Raw genomic sequence first — 19324 nt, 5'->3', positions numbered from 1 at the left:
ATAATCCAAATCGCCAATACTCTCCAAGATCTCAAGCGGACCGATAAATCTGGGAGACAACTTGCCCTTAAGGCCAAATCTGAGAATTTTGCGAAAAGGTGACACTCTCAGAAACACTTTCTCCCCGACATCGAACTGCAAAGGCCTACTCTTGGTGTTAGCATAGCTGTCATGACGATCCTGTGCAATCTTAATCCGTTTCTTGATCTGATCAACAATGTCTACCGCCTGCTGGATAAACTCCGGTCCCTCAGCCTGTCTCTCCCCCACTTCTTCCCAGAAGAGTGGAGTACGACAACGTCGCCCGTACAACGCCTCAAAAGGTGCCATCCCAATGCTAGTATGATAGTTGTTGTTGTACGCGAACTCGATCAATGGCAAATGATCCTGCCAGGCTGGACCAAAACCCATGACGCACGCTCTAAGCATATCCTCCAAAGTACGGATAGTGCGCTCTGACTGACCATCAGTCTCCAGATGATAGTCAGTACTCAAACTGAGAGTAGTACCCATTGCACACTGAACACTCCCCCAGAATCTAGAAGTAAACCTGGGGTCCCGATCGCTGACAATGCTCACAGGCACTCCATAAAGTCGAACGATCTCTTGAATGTACAACCGAGCCATACGATCCACATTGTACTCCCGGCTATAGGCAATGAAATGCGCTGACTTGGTGAGTCGGTCCACCACAACCCAGATAGCATCACAGTTCCTCGGGGATATCGGCAAATGGGTCACAAAGTCCATTGTGATAAACTTCCATTTCCATTCAGGAATAGGCAGACTGTGAAGCAATCCTTCAGGTCATCGGTGCTCTGCCTTGACCTGTTGACACACCAAACATCTCGAAACAAACTGATAAATACTGCGTTTCATTCCCTTCCACCAAAAACGAGTACGTAGATCCTTGTACATCTTGTTGCTTCCAGGATGAATACTCAACTTAGTGCGATGCGCCTGAGACAAAATCTGCTATTGCAACTCTACATCCTGCGGAATCACAAGCCTACCAGACAAACACAGAAAGCCATCTGACTGATAGTGAAATCCAGACGAGCTACCCTCGTTAGCTAGACGAGCTAAACGCTGGGTTTTCGAATCAGACATCTGAGCATTTTGAATCCGTGAATACAAAGCTGGCTCAGATAATATCGCAAACATTTGGATACCCTTTCTTATGCTTGAAAGTATATCCTGAAGTACAACAGTCACTGATCGCACTAGACATCGAACAAGTCTGAAGTGCGGATAGTCGCACCTTGAGACTCAATGCATCAGTGGTGAGATTAGAAGCTCCCGGATGGTACTTAATCTCGCAATCATAGTCCTTAAGCAAGTCCATCCAACGTCTCTGTCTCATGTTCAACTCCGCCTGAGTGAACAAATACTTGAAACTCTTATGGTCGGTGAAGATCTCAAATTTTTCGCCATACAGATAATGACGCCAGATCTTCAAAGCGAACACAATGGCTGCCAATTCAAAATCATGAACTGGGTAGTTGTCCTCGTGAAGCTTCAGCTGTCTAGAAGCGTATGCGATCACATTCCTATTCTGAGTCAGGACACAACCTAACCCCTGAAGAGAAGCATCAGTGTATACCACATACCCTCCAGATCCTGACGGTAATGCCAACACCGGCGCAGAAGTCAACCGCCGTCGAAGCTCACAGAAATTCTCCTAACACTCGGAGACCACTCGAAATCCACACCCTTGCGGGTAAGCTGCATCAAAGGTCGAGCTAGCTGAGAGAAATTCAAAATGAAGCGACGATAATATCCTGCTAGACCCAGAAAGCTACGGATCTCAGCAACCGTCGTCGGTCGCGACCAATTAAGCACCGCCTCAATCTTGCTTGAATCAACAGAAATCCCCTCCCTGGATATGATATGGCCAAGAAAGACCACTCGATCCATCCAGAACTCACACTTGCTCAGCTTGGCGTACAACTGCTCATCCCAAAGAGTCTGCAGTACCAACCGCAAGTGAGAAACATGCTCTTCCGTATTACGCGAATACACCAATATGTCGTCAATGAAGACCACGACAAACTTGTCTAAATACTCCCTAAAGACACGGTTCATCAGATCCATGAATATAGCCGGCGCATTAGTCAAACCAAATGGTATCACTAGAAACTCGTAATGCCCATAGCGAGTACGGAATGCAGTCTTGGCTACATCCTGATCTCGGACTCTCAACTGATGATACCCAGATCTCAAGTCAATCTTGGAGTAAACTGAAGTGCCCTACAGCTGATCAAACAAGTCATCAATACGAGGCAAAGGATACTTGTTCTTCACAGTGACTCGATTCAGCTGCCGATAGTCAATGCACAGCCGCATCGACTCATCCTTCTCTTTTACAAAAAAAACAGGAGCTCCCCAAGGAGATACACTAGGACGAATGTAACCCTTGTCCAAAAAATCCTGTAGCTAATTCTTCAACTCACGCATCTCTGATGGAGCCAGACGATACGGTGCTCGAGAAATAGGAGAAGTGTCAGGCATCAACTCTATGTCAAACTCGACTTCCCTAACAGGAGGAAAACCCGGAATCTCATCAGGAAATACATCTGAAAATTCATCCACAACAGGAATACTCTCTATCCCAATACTCTCAGCAGACAAATCAACTGCATAGATAAGGTAGCCTTCCCCGCCAGACTCTAGAGCTCGACAGGCTCTCAAAGCTGATACAAAAGGTATCGGGGGTCGCGCTCCCTTACCATAGAAAAACCAGTTATCACTCCCCTCCGGATGAAAGCGTACTAATCTCTGATAGCAGTCCACAGAATGTTCCCCTCGAACTCTAAAGGGCAACCCATCACTAGACGCTTAGCCAAAGCAGATTGGCCCGTCGGAGTAGAAACAGACATCACTACGTCTAGTGCAATGCATGGTAACTTATGTCTCTTAACAAAACGTGCAGAAATGAAGGAATGAGATGCACCAGTGTCAATAAGTATAAGAGCAGGTATACCATAAAGCAGAAATGTACCTGCGATGACTTTCTCATTCTCCTCCACTGCCTGATCATGTCTCAGGGCAAACACCTGGCCAGAAGCTCGTGGCCTCAAATGAGAACTCCCAGCAGGCTGTCCCTGCGACCTCTGCTGAACGGTGGCCTGAGAACCAGATCTTGAACCAGAACCAGAACCGCCTCCCCCAGATAGTGAACAATCCCTCCGGATATGACCAGTCTCTCCACAACGAAAACAAGCTCCAGAAGCTCTACGGCACTTTTTGGATGGATGGTTCTTCCCACAGTGATCACACTTGTCCTTCTTTCCGAAACGGACAACACCAGCAGAGCCAGAGGAAGAAGAAGTAGATCCAGACTTCTTGAAAGATTGGGCAAGGGGACCCAAAGAACTAGCAGGTCTCGACTGAGAGAAAGACCTGTTCTGTAGAATGATGTCCTCCGCCTGGTGACAACGGCTCACCAAACCCTTGTAGGACTTGTCGTCACCAACCGCCACACGGTCATGGATCTCAGGGTTAAGGCCCTGAAGGAACAGATTATACTTCATCTCGGAGCTGTCGACAATCTCGGGGCAATAGGATAACAGATCAAAGAACTTCTGTTGATACTCATCAATAGACATGGCTCCCTGTCGCAGACTCAGTAGCTCGCCCGCCTTCGACTGACGGAGTGCAGGAGGAAAATACAGCTTCTGAAAAGCTGTGCGGAACTCGGCCCAGGTGGCCACTCCTCTCGCCGCAACAAAAGGTGCAGAAGTAAACCTCCACCACCTGCGCACACGTCCATCCAGAAGATAACCAAGGGTCTCCATCTTTTGCTCATCGGTGCATTGGAAAGTCTGAAAAGTCGTCTCCATGCGGTCTAACCAGTTCTCCGCATCATCCGGAGACTAACCTCCAACCAAGGGCTTAGGCCCCATCTGCAAGAATCGACGTACACTGAAACGGTCCTCATCTCGATGACGATGGCGGCGTTCCCGACGAGGCTCCCGGTCGGCATCACCCCAACGCACACCAATACTGCCATGAGAACTCTGGTCGTCACGATCTACCATCTACAAAATTAACCTAACGGTTATCTTATGTAGAATCTAAATCCCAAGAATACTTTGCATGCTCTGATACCATAAATGTAGTGACCCTTACCTGGATCACCTACTAAACAGAACTTAGGCATGCAATTAACTTAATTAAACGGATATCAGAATAAAACTGCAGAAACCATAAATATTATACAATCCCAAGGCAAGGAATCTGTAAATACCCAAATAATAATACAACCCAATCGAACAGTTTGTATCAATCCAATAACAACAGAATAAAACCTAGGCGAAGCTCCAGCTGGCCAACCACTGCCTAGCCCCTCTTGGATCCACCCGCCTCGTCCAATCGCATACCTACCCCATGGAATAGGGTGTCCAAAAACACAGAGTACGAGACGTGAGCATAAAATTCTCAGTACGAGAGTATGAGTATACATGCATGCAAAGTGAACTCCTTATAAACTTGAGGTCAAGGATCAGATAACATAGACAGACCGGGCCCTGGTATGTAGCACGTTGTACCGTCGCTTCAGGAGGTGGCTCCCATACCTTAATACCAGTGGATTTACCGGACCCAAAGCCATGGAAGTTCATCCACTAACAGGATAGGGTACAATCCTACTAATAGACATCTCGAAGGAGATAGCTCAATATGCAAATGAATGCAGCCTAAATCATGACATATAAATCATGCAGTCACATAATACATGCATACTCAGTCGGGATATCTCGAACAGTACTTTCGTACCTCAAATCAGTGCAAGCTCTACCAACTCTAGGTCCACGCCTATAGTCTGCTCTACACTGCCAAATGATACTACTATCATTAAAGTGCTCTAAAAGCCTTAACTAAGCTATTGCATACTTCTAAATATTTATAGAAAGCAAAAGCTATACCTTCGTCCGTCGTTACCCTTTAATGTCGAGTGCCTCAAAACTAGGCCACAGCTCCGCTACGACGCCTGGATCGCTATGCCACTTCCGGATTCCCCACAGGACGCCTAGAATTCCCTAGATTTGAGTTAGAAGCTAAGGAATTGAGAGAGAAGAGAGGAATTGGTGTACTCAAATGTGAGCTCGGCACCCCTTATTTATAGACGACGATCGGAACCTCCGTTCCTCGATCGGAACGTCCGATCCCGACATCAGAGCTTTCGATCTCGCTTATCTGTCACGTGTCAAAATCTCACTAGTTGACTTCGGATAGAGGTGATAGGAACTTCCGATCCTGCCACACGTCATGCCTGACGTAATTCGATCGGAGCTTCCGATCCTGTTCGGAGCTTCCGAACTCACTTTCGGAGATTCTGATCTTGTTCTGAGCTTCCGATCCTGCCTTCGGAGCTTTCGAACGCTTCCCAAGTAATTATGATTAATTTCTTAATCACTGATTTTGGTTACGGGCTACTACAGTTTACGTGGTTCGACAAAGATTTGCCTACGTCCACGGGAGAGCAACACAACACTTTTATTAATTACCAACAGAAACAACCAAGCTCAAAAACCAGAGCTTATTACAGAGATGGACAACGAAAACTCTCAAGCTAGATACAGACTCAATTCAAGCTTTGCAGCCTTGAATTCTTCCCGTCACAATCTTTGCTTGTTTCTCTCCTCCGAAATCTCTCTTTTCTTCTCTCAATATATTCTGAATAATTTGTTTTTTTCTGTTCTACTCGTTGCGGCCAGCTTCCATCTGTATATATAGAGCCCGTTTGGATTTTGTAGAGATTTTTTAAAATAAGTGCTTTTAAAAGCTACAATTTTTGGCTTTTAAAAAAGCTCTAATTTTGACTTAAAAAAATGCTTATTTAAGCACTTTTTTGGTCAAACAAACACCTTGTTAACTGAAAAGCACTTAAAAAAATGCTTTTTTGGCCTGACTTTTGAAACCAAACGGGGCCATAGAGAATAAAATCGACTTTCATCTTGGGCTTTAGGTCAACAGTAACTTACGGCCCAATTACAAAGTCAACATGGTTCATCCGAATAAGCCTTCATTCATCAGTCTGATCTGCCCTCGTACTTCGATCTGCTTTGATCTGCCTTCAAGCTTCCAGCTCTTTGGAAACTTCATCTGACTTCTAACCAAGTCACAGTACTCGAGCAATCTATCTGCATGAACTCATCTGACCATCACATCGATCTGATCCCAGTATTCGATCTGCACCATGAACTCATCTGATCACCGAGCTCATCTGATCTGTACTATTCGATCCGATCTCTTCTCTATTATTATTCAATCTGATAGAAGTATAATTTTAACAATAACATCATTGGACTTATAATTCCTTTCATCGATTTGAAGTTGTTTTTTTAACCGAGTGATATTCCTTCGACAGTGACCAGGTGATAACCTCAATAACAGAATCTTTTTGGGGTTGAATATTAACCTTGAACAACTGCTGCGTTGCCAAGGGACAAGTGATTGTATTTATAGTCGGAATCTCTAATACTGCCAATGCAATACAAGAATTTCCTTCCAAATAGAGACACCAAAGCATATGGATTGGTTGCTTGGAGTCCAATTATTCCTTGTATACCCTACATATTGTCTCGTGATATGCCAGTTGCATATCCAAATGTTATGTTCGGAACAAATTGTATTATCTTGTTGGGTGTCACAAATGTGAACCGTTCCAAGGCCAAATTACCAGAGACACCCATTTCATTTGCATACTCAATATCAAAATGACAAAGAGGGTTTTCTTCTGCAGGGTTACATATAGCGTTGTTTTGAAAATTTATACATGCTCGGGTATAGCATCGCACTTCACGGAAAGTCGACGAAAGTGATGGATCATATATGTACTAAAATTAAACTTGCACTTATTGCATAGGGTGCTCCGAACCCATAATAAATCACTCCCAGTGTCCATCATGAAGTACTGGCGGATTCAAGGATTACCTATGTATGCCTCGGTCAAAAAAATACTGGCGGATTCGAGGATTACAAAAAAGTTAGTTAAGCCAGAGTTGTGACTCCATATTTTGACATGCTCCTACGAACATTTCTCATCGCTTGTAATTACTCAACCCGGCACTACAACAAATTTGATGTACAACAAATATAAAAGACAACGGTTTTGTGTAAAAATCGTTGTCTTATAACCTTTCACAATGGATTTAATAAAAAGTGTTGTTGTTTGCCTTATTTTGATAAAAAAAAAAAAAAAAAAAAACGACAACAGAGTATGACTTTTTGTCTTATTTTGATAAAAAAAGACAACAGATTATGACCTACGACAACGGATTTTAATATCTGTTGTCTATGAACGTGTTTTTTATGGCCTACCACAACGGATTTTAAAATTCGTTGTCTTTGAGAGCATTTTTTTATATAGCCTACGACAACAAATCAAGAAACCCGTTGTTCTCTTTATTATTTTATGTTGTAATAGATTATATTTTATTTTTTATTTGAAATATGTGTAAAAAATATTTAACACTTGTATTCATACGTACACAATATCTTCTCTTATTCTCTCCTCGTCGCTCGCGGAAGCTCTCACCGTCGATTCTCCAACGCCCTCGCCCTAGCCGCCCCCACCTCGTCGCAAGCTTCCCTCTCTCAGTTGTACGCCATAATTGGAGCTACTCTGTTGCTAGTAAGTAAGTCTGCCCTGTTTCGATCGATGCCCCTTACAAAAACCTAATTTTCAGTATTTAAGGAAATTAATCGTATGTGGGTGGGGAGGGTGACTCGGGCACCAAGACCACTGGGAATGAGTGTTGTAGGCGACGAGTAACAAATTTTTGAAGCATTCTTGTAGTGTAGAGATGATTCGGCGCGAGTAGGGTGAGAGACTTGACCGAGTTTGGATGGTTCACCGCAAGCGCAAATGCCAAAATGCAGCCCAGTGAATGGGCCACGATGTGGAAACACTTGACCTTGTGTGGCTCCATCACAGATATTTCTATCATGTCCACTTGCTCCCTTAGAGTATAGAGAGAATCTGTGGGCTTGGGGCTCCTCCCGAATCCCAGCTAGTCTACTGCCAGTAATCTGTACTTTGATTTGCCCAAGGATTCGAATTCCCCACCGAACCCATGCCTAGCAAAATTTGTGTGTTTCCAAGTTGATTGTATAGATTTGCTAGAATCCCATAGAACTTGTACGAAAGCAGGAAAACAAAGACCAATTCTTGATAAATGCCTCTGCTATTTTGATTTCTTGATCCTACAAAACATTTCGAATTTCGATGCCCTTTTGGCTTCAGTCTGTAATTCAAGGAAGAGAAGGTGATTAATGTGTTGTCTTATGTCAAGTAAAAGAGTTTTACAGTTCCTAACAAGGTGCTCCATGTCGTTTCAATATTAGCATACAGCTCATTCCTTCCAATAGCTCCATCCAAGACGGATCCTCTCATCAGGGTACTGTGACTTCACTGGAACCAAATGAAGGAACTTTTGTTCTACATTCATAGGTGACTAAGGTAATACTGTTTAATATCTGTAAATATGAGGTGTTTGAATAGTAATTTTGAATCTTAATATGAAATAAGGTAATACTAATATTCTGTGAACTTACTGTTTGGATCATTTAGTTTGGAGTGTAGATTTGTTATCATGCTTTTTCCTGTAAAACTGAGATATTTAATCCCTCTGAAACTTATTTCAGCTGCTCGGCATAAAGGAAAAATAAAGCCTATTCATGTTTTCGATATTCCTGGCCATTTGCGGCTTCAACCCAAATTAGATGAGTTCTTGCCTCGGGCAGCTAGTGTAGTATTTGTGGTGGATGCTGTCGATTTCTTGCCTATTATCCGTGCTGCTTCAGAGTATGCAACAGTTTTATTTGTCTGTATACTCATGCATACACAACCTCGTGAATCTGTCGATTTTTTAAAGGTTGAATCTTAATATCTAAAATTATTATCTGTTTCTGCTAAGGTACCGACCAAGCCAAGTATCTTCCAGATTCATGTTCGGATGGTAAGTCATTTTATTGCAATTTTTACTGATTATTTAGTTGTTTTGTTGTATATTTATTCCAGTTCATTTCCAGTTTCACAAGCAGAGGCTGGAACTTTTTTTAGATTGACTTCACCATCTCGAAGTAAATTTAGGTAGAGATACTTCATTTTTCTCTACTGTGGTAACAACAGCATGAGTTTACTGTGGAGGAGCTCTAAGACAAATGCAAAATCTAGTCTTGACGGGAAAAGATTATAAAAAACCAGAGCTTTCTCTCGTCTGGGCTTCCTCAAAAGGTTTTTGAAAAAAAATCGAGGGATGATGACAAATGCATGGCGCCAGCCAACCTGCGAAAGCCTCCTGGTATTTTTCTCTCTTTCTTTTTATGACTATTTTCATTTGTAATCCTACACATTTCCGTCATATGAACTTGTTCTTGCTACAGCTACGGGAATAATTGTGACCATTTGTTTATTTTTGGAAACAGGTGAAGAAATGGTTAAAGGTATATTTAGAATTCTCACAATTGGTTGTTGGGAATTGTTGAATTTCATGAAATATAAAACGAGGCCGTTATGTTATTTTATATATGTCTACCTGTGATAAATTAACAATTAACAAATATTTAAATGTTTATATGTCAACAACCTAGGCTCAGACATCCATTGCTAATGAAACACAAGCATGAGCAGAGATAACAGTTTTGGCTATTCGTGGACTTCCGCGACACGCTGATTTCATGCACATTTGTGCGCATGTGTTTATGTCAATAACCTAGGCTCAGATATCCAACCCCACATCTATTTCATCGGATTCTTCTACTGTTATGCGAATCAAATTACTTCTTTCGCGTAATTTGACTTGCTGTGGCAGCATAGGTTATCGGAAAATGGACCAAAAAGCGCTTAATTGCTGTTTGACGCATTCAACGACTCGAAAATAATGTAATTTTCTTTTCCTTTCTTCTCCTCTGTTCTGTGTCTTTTTGTTTGTAGTCTTGAATTTTCTTGTATTGGGCTATGATTGTTTGCTTCCGTGTTCCATTTCCTTGACATTCGTGGCGATATAAAGAAAAGAATTGCATTGATAAGAATTATGTTAATGTACGGTAGTCTCCAAATTTTTGAGAGAAGAAGTTTTCTAAATGATTTACCAATACTATCCTCTTGACACTATATATAATTTTACATTTTATTTCTCTTACAGACAGGTGGATATGTTATGATATAAATTAAAATTTTCGATGTTCTTTCTTTTGTATAGACACGAGAATATAATCTAAATGGTTGTGTCATCAAATGTGGTTCCTTTAATTGTTACTTGTTGTTGACTAAGAAGTTTGGAGTTTGATCATTGGATGCTTCTTTTGTTTTTTTAAGTGATGCAGTTAAGGTGGAAATCTGAGTAAAACACACGGGGAAAGTTTTAAATTAATTCAAAATTTGGACAAATTTTTGTTATTGATTATTGCTTTTATAAACATTAATGTTCAGAAGAAAGTGCAATTCCTTACATCCTATGTTTATCCTCCTCTTAATTGTGACCCGTTAAAATATGAAATTTTCTTCTAGAACTTATATTTCTCTTCTCCATTTACTCAGGTTTCAGATTTGAGAAATAGTTCGAATATTGTGAACTCTGCAGTTGAAGTATTTGGCAGAGGAAATGCAAGCTATCAGCATAGGGCTCGAAAGATTGTGCAAGAATTGAGTGCTTCTGAAAATGATGGCCTTGTTTCAAAGAACTTTTACAAGGTACTTAACATGTATATTCTTTCATTCATTATTTAAATCTCTTGTAACTAATAAAGTTTAGCCTTAGATTCTGCTCCAAGAGATGAGTGAGCAACTGAGCGCAACCGAGGTGCGCTTTACTGGGTTGTCCAAGGATTCATCTGAAAGCTACATTTGATTCCATCGAAATATATTTAATTTTTTGTATTTTTCTATAGTATGCATTGCATTAGAATTTAATTTCGAATAATTTTTAATACTAAAATATTGTATATGAAATTTTATTTTTGAAATTTTAAATTTTGGTTTATTTATAATATTGAAATTTGTAGATTAATTTTTATTTTTTTTTTTGTTTTTTAAATGGAAAACGAAAGTTTTTTACTACGACAACGGTCGTTGAGCGTGTTTTTAACAACACCATTAGTTTCAACAGTTTTTTACCCCCTATGACAATGGATAAAATCCGTTGTCTTTTAGCGTTTTTCTTGTAGTGCGGGTTTGCGAGCTTTTCAACGATCTGGAAATATTTTTTTCGGAGAAACGATAGAATAACGATGAATGAGTTGTAAGGTGATTAATTGCACGGGGCACAGTGGAGGAAAAAGTCTCCAATATTTGGATGGTCATCAAAAGCAAAATCATCTTGATCAGTGCCGTATTTTTGCGAGGATGCATTATAAGATAGATGCTAAAATTTGAAGTAGAAAATACACAAAAACACAATATTGATTAACAGTACCCTTGCACTCTCTTAGAATATTGATTAATTATAATAATTTAGCTCATGATTTTATTTTCTGCCTACAGTATACTGGCTGAAGAAACACAAGAAGCAACAGAGAAACTGAAATAAGGTACAAGTCCAGGCATGTAGCCGTGGACCAGCATCACCATTATTTTTCTGTGAAGTTTCTTCCTTTCCTGGTTGGGGTCTTTAACAACATAAGACAACACACACACACATATATATATACACATAAAAAACTCACAAATTATTAATTCATATAACAAAAATTATTATACTTTGTAGACTGAGAATTTAAATTCAAGATATATTATAACATGCGACCATATATATATATATATACAAAAATTATAAAAAAAAACAAAGGTTCTAAAACGCGTGAAAGAGAAAATAATTAAACATCAGAATGATAGTAAAGAGAGCACTTATTTTCCACGGCAGATAGAAAGTTGTCGCAAGCATCAACACTTTCGGAATATGTGCTCCAAAGAAATATAGCAGCAGGGGAATTCCTGATAATAATCATGGTGCGATTCTGCATGAATTGGGGGAATTCTTGACAGAACATACGCAAATCGTAGCCTTGTTGAGATCCCAAATGGTAATATCTTTTGCAAGTTTGGTTGAAGTAGTTATACATAATATGAGTTATTTTCGGACGTTTCAGAAAATAATATGACGACGTAGCCATGGGGAATATGAATGCTGCAGTCATCATGAATGCCATTAATATTGTAGCAATTAATCTGAGGGCTTTCATGTTTATTTTTTTGTTTTTTTGCCTCTCTCTTCTTGATTATATATATATATATATACATACTCTTGATCAAGTTGTGACTTATATATAGAGAAAGTTAATTTGAATTGATTTCGTGTAATTTAGATCTTGTAGAACTCAATATTAGATCGTTAAAGATTGAAGTCTATCCTTTTTTTTTTTTGGAATCTTGAATTTTATTGCTGTACGTTTTTCAAATGCATGTGCGTATATTGTTCTGTTCTGTGCATGGTAGGTAACTTTTTTATTTAAAATAAAATTGTACATTGATTGTACAATTTTTATATATGTTTGGATGAGTAGTGGCACGAGTCATATCATTGATCATTAGCAGGTCAATTGTGATCTATATATAAAAAAACCACTCGATTGTGATATACGTACGCACTCATAACGATGGTACAATTTTCATTAATTAATAAATAAATATTTACGATTATTTTGATAAAGTTTTTAATTATTATTATCTAAATAACAATGATGAAATTATAAAAACTATATAATTTTTAAAGATAAAATTTTTGTATTTTTGAATTTTCAATTTGGTGAGAGAATAACTTTTGAAAGTGAAGGATAAGATATAGTGATTTTAAATAAATTATATATTTACACGGTTTTAAAATAAATAAAATATATATAATCTATATCTATATCTATATCTATATCTATACTATATTATAATACTTGATGGGTATATAATAACCATATTTGGTATGACAAGATGACATCATGTTTTTTTTCCCATTTTACCCTCACTTTAACTCTTTTTTCACGTTTTACCTCCATCTACCTATTTCATTCTCTCTCTCACCTTCTCATGTCTGCATAACAGCTTTTTTCCACTAAGTAGAAAATAATTCAATTGTCCAATTCTGAGAGCCAAAAATATCAAGCAAAAATAGAAAGTTTTTTCTCCAATGCAAGGGTGTGTTGCTACTGTTTTTTTTTTCTCTTTCATATCTCAGTCAAATTTTTATGCTTCATTATAGTGAATTTCTTTGATTTCTTATCATCTATCTAATTTTTTTTCTACAATTGATACTATCACATTTTATTAGTTACACACGCATAGCGTGTGCCACTGTAGCTAGTATATATAAAAGCGGAGTTGTTGCCAAAATTAGAAAGTTCCCGCCTAAATGTTTGGATAAAAAAGGAAATACAAGCTGTAAAAAACTTTTCTTAATTTTTCTTAAAATTAAAAATCATTGGTTGAATAGTAAAATATTATATTAAATTACCATCCTCTCTTTTCTCAACAAAAAAAAAATACATTCCTTCAAAAAAAAATTACATCCTTTCAAAAATAAAAAATAAAAAATTATCATCCTAATATATATGTCAAAATAAGACTTATACATATATTAAATTACCATCCTCTCTTTTCTCAACAAAAAAAATTACATTCCTTCAAAAAAAAAATTACATCCTTTCAAAAATAAAAAATAAAAAATTATCATCCTATCCCTTCCATGCATTCTTACATGTTTCCAAGATATTCTATTTTTTTTTTTTTTGAACGAAGTTTCCAAGATAATCTTGCCAATTCAACAATGCAATTGTTTCCTTTTTATCTTTTCATTCAAAAAATATAAATGCATAAATACAAATAAAGATAATATTAAATTTAAAATTATAGATATAGATAATATTGAAATCTAAAAAAATGATATTACGAGTGATAGACACTTTTATCTAAAAATACATATAAAAATATGATTAAATTTAAACAAAATTTAAAATAGTTTTTTCATAATGAAAAAAAAAATTAATTCTTTTATTTAAAATATAGATAAAAATACGGTTGAATTTAAAAAAATTCATTTAATTTTTGTGGATCCAAATATATGTGAAAATATCCATAATTTATATATATAATAATGTCTCAAATTTAAGTTAATTTTTTTTATGTTCATAATGAAAATTTTCATAAATACAATATATGATAATGTACCCATTTTTTGTTCAAAATTTGAAATTTCATCGGATTTATCACTATTTTTAATTTTAGTTAATTTTGTTTTGTCTATATATGTGTGTGAACATTTTTATAAACGCTATATATGATAATATACCAATATTTTGTTCACATTTTGAAATTTGATATTGTGTCATCACTATTTTTAATTTCCGTTAATTTTTTGTGTTTATATATTTGTGAAAACTTTCATAAATGATATACATGGCAACGTATCAATTTTCAGTTAAAAATTTGAAATTTAATTAGACGTTATCAATAAATTTTAATTTCAGTTAATTTGTTATGCTTATATATATATATATATATATATATATATATATATATAGTTTTGATCACATGGGCAACCATCATGAGCAATTACGTGAGCAACAGCTTACGTGGCAATCACTCATTGGATGTCAAAGGTGCCACGTAAGCTGTTGCTCACGTAGTTTCCCATGGTGGTTGCTCATGTGATCAAAACTAATATACAGTTTTGATATGCTGAGAAACCACCGTAAGCACTTCTATGAGCACCGCCGATGTGGCAAAACTGCATATCTATATATATATAAAACTGCATATCTATATATATATATATATATATATATATTACTATTCGACTTGAGCATACTTGAAATATATAAATAATGCTTAAAATATAAAACCATGAAATAATAATTCAATCAAATAATTCTATTTATATAATTAATACACGTAAATTGTTTTCAAATTTTTCTTACTTTAAAATTGATTCACAATTCTAAATATGAATATATATATATATATATATATATATATATATATAATGTACAAAAATAGTTGGTTCAAATTTACTTTCTTTACAGAAATGTAATTAGCCAAAAAATTAATAATAAAAACTAGATAATGATTAATACTATAAATAAATGAGTAGGATTTTTGTGAGACGATCTCACTAATCTTTATTCATGAGACAGATCAACTCTACACATATTTACAATAAAAAGTAATATTTTTGTCATAAAAAGTAATACTTTTTATGGGTAATCCAAATAAAATATCCGTCTCACGAAATTGATCCTAAGACCGTCTCGCGAGAGTTTTTGTGTAAATAAATATTACAATATAGCAATTTTCAATTCAAAATTTTTTATTTCTTTTACATAATTTAGAAATTTGAATTTGATTCAAAATATTATTATGTTATAAAAAGGAAAGAGATAAATATTAACGTTATACACATTTTTTTATGGAGTTAAATAGGTCTGAAAACTTGATTCAGTTTAGATTTTGATATATTTATAATATATATGCAAAATATTCCATAAATGATATATATATATATATATAATATATATAATGTAATATTCTACCAAATCAAATTTTGGCAGTTTACCATATATATGTGTGAAATGTTCAATAATTTTGGTTAATAAGACCCTACCCTATGGGTAATACCCAAATCCTATATCCAATGGTCTACATCTCAACACGTAGCATAATTAATATTATAGTGCTGACATGAAAAATCATGGGTTGTTAGATGACAAATCAGGATAAAACCCGTAAGGTAGGTTGAAATAAACCAATAATTTTTATGTGTGTGTGTGTGCCTATATATATCATATCATTATTTATCGTTTTTATTGATGAAATTTTGAAAAGTCTAACATATAAACAAGAAAATTACCATTTGATTTGAACCCACACATAAAATATGAATAGTGTTCAAATACAAAACAATGACATAATAATTCAATCAAAATACAAAATGACTCCTTTATTTTGATTAGAGTTATCTTCGAAGTATACACTTCAATCTTGCATTGGTTTTTAAGATAAGATTGGTTCGTTATTACAATCTACATTTGTAGAAAAACAAGGGAGATCTCATGTTGTAATGCATATTTCATGATGTTGATGTGTATATATATTGTTCTTATTCATATTTATCTATCTATAAATGTGAGTATAATTTACATTTTTCTCTATTTTATAGAGTTCACGCATACATGCAACAATGAAAATATGGTTTCATAGAGAAAGTGTAATCCTAAAAAAAAGGCATCATTTTGCTATTAAAAACATAATTGTTGCAAAAAATAAACTAAAACATGAAATCAAATTTATATAATTAATTATTAAAACACATGTATGCCAGATTTTTGATGATATTTTATTTCGAAGATGTTTGAATTCAAGAGTTTTAAGGATTTGAAGAACGTGAATGTCATCGATTAAACAAAAATTTTTGTTACGTTTTTTCTTCTTGCTTTATGAATATATCACATTATATATAATTTTTTGTTTATTTTTTAGTTTTTTATTAGCTATAATTTTTAACTAAAGTTTTATTAATCTAACACATTTCTTATCATTTTAATTTTTTTTATAGACATTGACAAAATGGTATCAAGAGATTCTCTCCAAAATAGAGAATTTAATGTCATTGTAAGAAAATTATTAATTTCTTCATTGAAGATTTAGTTTAAATTCCATTTTTCTTATCTTTCACATTTTATTGACGGTGAGTTATTTTTTAAATATATTTATTTTTTGTCAAGAACAATAAGTTACCATATACTTTGTGGGAAAAAAATTGTTTTCTAATTTTATAATATATAATTAATTTAGCTAATTTTCATTTTATTTATTTTTTAAAATTTTAATACTTACTAATATTTATCCTTAATTATTAAAATAATATTCCGTGCATTGCACGGGTGAAATACTAGTTTTTATTAGAAAGAGGAGTTTTGTAGAAATTATTCGGTATGATCAGATCTCATGACAATTAATAAATATTACAATCTTTATATGTGATAAAAGGAAATAAATTTATATTTTTACTTTTAGAATTTAAGTTATCAATTTTTTAATTTTGAAATCGATATGATAAGAATAATAGATACGATGAATCAGAAATATACCTCTAAAATATAGAATTATGGTTCTAATGCATCACAGTCTATGTTTCGAAAATAAAATATTTTTTCCATTTAAATCAAAGCTAACATTATGGTTCCAAGGCATCACAGTCAATGTTTCGAAAATAAATCCTATTGTCATCTAAATCAAAACCAACATTGTAGTATTGTTGAGCTAACACTCCTATTATATTAGGATATTTTATACCAATCTTTCTACGAATGGCTAAGCAAAAGATGGTTTCGTTGAAAGGATAAAATATGCCATCCACGCCTATCTCTAAATCAGCTCTTTCGGAAAAATGAAATGTCAAAAGAGGAAATCCTTGTAGGTCTCCATCAATATTACCAAGGTAGCATAGCTCGTTATCTCCAATATTCACAGAATTTAGGATTCCGTCCATCAAGTTATCCACCTCGTCCAATATCGATTCATATCCAATTTCCTCCACATATGAGAATGTGGAGCCGGAGTCAATAACAACATTGGACTTATACTTGTTTTCATCGATTTCAAGTTGTTTTTGACCGAGTGATATTCCTTCGACGGTGACCAGGTGATAACCACCATAATTGATTTTTGTGGGGGTTGAATAACCTTGAAGAACTGCTGCGCTGCCAAGGGACAAGTGATTGTATTTATAGTCAGAATCTCTAATACTGCCAATGCAGTAGGAGAATTTCCTTCCAAACAGAGACACCAAAGCATATGGATTGGTTGCTTGGAGGCCTATTATTCCATGTATACCATACATATTGTCTCGTGATATTCCAGTTGCATACCCAAATGTTATGTTCGGAACTAATTGTATTATCTTGTTGGGTGTCACAAATGTGAACCTTTCCAAGGCCAAATTACCAAAGACACTCATTCCATCCGCATACTCAATATCAAAATGACAAAGAGGGTTTTCTTCTGCAGGGTTACATATAGCGTTGCTTTGAAAATTTATACACACTGGGGTATAGCATTGGACTTTACGCATAGTCAAAGAAAGTGATGGATCATATATGTTACTAAAATTAAACTTGCACTTATTGCATAGTGTGCTTCGGACCCATAATAAATCACTCCCAGTGTCCATCATGAAGTACTGGCGGATTCGAGGATTCCCTATGTATGCCTCGGTCAAAAAAGTTAAGCCAGGATAAGGAAATAAGAGAGTTGTGACTCCAGATTTTGACATGCTCCTACGAACATTTATCATCGCTTGTAAGTACTCCACCCGGGTTTGCGAGCTTTTCAATTCATTGTTCCAACGATCTGCAATGGAAATATTTTTATCGTAAAAGGGAGAAAATATAGAATAACGATGAATGAGTTGTAAGGTGATTGCATGCGGCGCAGTGGAGGAAAAAGTTTCCAATATTTGGATGGTCATCAAAAGCAAAATCATCTTGATCAGTGCCATATTTTTGCAAGGATATAAGATAGACGCTAAAATTTGAAGTAGAAAATACACAAAAACACCCCCAAAATATATAGACAACATTTAATTTAATATGCCACTCAAAATATATTTAATTTAATATGTTCTTAGGATAGAAATTAGGTTATAACATTAGTTTTTGGTGATATTTAATTAGGTAGGGCATGTCAAAACAATGAGTGGTAGGTAAAATGCAAAGCACGTGTATGTTGTAAGGTTCTGAGTCAAAGATAATGCAAAAAGTGTGATGTAAATTAGGTAGTGCATGTGGTACGATGAAATATCACGCTAAAAAAATAGATAAAAGGACAAATTAATTCTTAATTTCATTTTTTTTGTTTGGTTAATATAAGTGAACTCTAGTAGATATAAATAAACTAATTGAAACTAAATAGCATCAAGCTTTCCTGTAATTAATAAATAAACTAATTTAAACTAAATACCATAAAGTTTTTCTATAATTAATCACTCAAAATATACGGAACCAGATCAAAACGATTATTTATTCGAACTTTATATTCTACTAGCTATCGTGGCAAATAATTTTTACATGCTCGACAATTTAATTACTTCATGAAGAAAAAACATAAAAAAATTATAAAAGAGAAAATCATGAGTTTCTAAAAAAGTGGAAAGAATTGTAAAAATGTATTTGGATAATTTAATAAAAACAGATAAATGATGAAATTTGAAAAAGATAAGATAAAGAGAAAATTAGATAATAATGTTAAAGAAAAATGATGATAAATTAGTTATGGGTAAAATTAAGTTAAATTTTGGTGTAAACTGTGACACACAAAGAAGGGTTAGAATTCAGATAT

At 35.3% G+C, this 19324-nt stretch overlaps 1 protein-coding gene and 1 long non-coding RNA gene across 11 annotated transcripts; one reads left to right on the top strand and one right to left on the bottom strand.

Annotated features, from left to right (window-relative positions):
• The first annotated feature begins 7500 nt into the window (after positions 1-7500).
• Positions 7501-12280, top strand: LOC140888312 (uncharacterized). Of its 10 annotated transcripts, none has more exons than XR_012152085.1 (8): positions 7501-7636; positions 8350-8464; positions 8650-8809; positions 8922-8963; positions 9037-9889; positions 10547-10699; positions 11489-11535; positions 11868-12277. It is a non-coding gene; the product is annotated as an uncharacterized lncRNA (long non-coding RNA). The 10 variants fall into 10 exon arrangements; XR_012152087.1 differs by lacking the exons at positions 11489-11535; positions 11868-12277 and having other exon boundaries at positions 9037-9308; positions 9391-9450; positions 9598-9889; positions 10547-10995; XR_012152083.1 differs by having other exon boundaries at positions 11489-12280.
• A 4882-nt stretch (positions 12281-17162) lies between these two features.
• Positions 17163-18485, bottom strand: LOC140867410 (aspartic proteinase CDR1-like). Its single transcript, XM_073272478.1, has one exon. The coding sequence runs from the start codon at positions 18483-18485 to the stop codon at positions 17163-17165; it is 1323 nt and encodes a 440-aa protein (XP_073128579.1).
• Between the last annotated feature and the right edge of the window lie 839 nt (positions 18486-19324).

Source organism: Henckelia pumila, chromosome 1 (assembly GCF_033568475.1).
Source record: "Henckelia pumila isolate YLH828 chromosome 1, ASM3356847v2, whole genome shotgun sequence".
NCBI lineage: Eukaryota > Viridiplantae > Streptophyta > Magnoliopsida > Lamiales > Gesneriaceae > Henckelia > Henckelia pumila.
Note: the sequence above shows the minus strand (reverse complement) of the source record. Positions and strands in the feature narration are given on the sequence as shown.

Coding starts and splice junctions, on each gene's coding strand:
- LOC140867410 (XM_073272478.1), bottom strand. CDS start 18,485: ATGGCACTGATCAAGATGATTTTGCTTTTGATGACCATCCAAATATTG.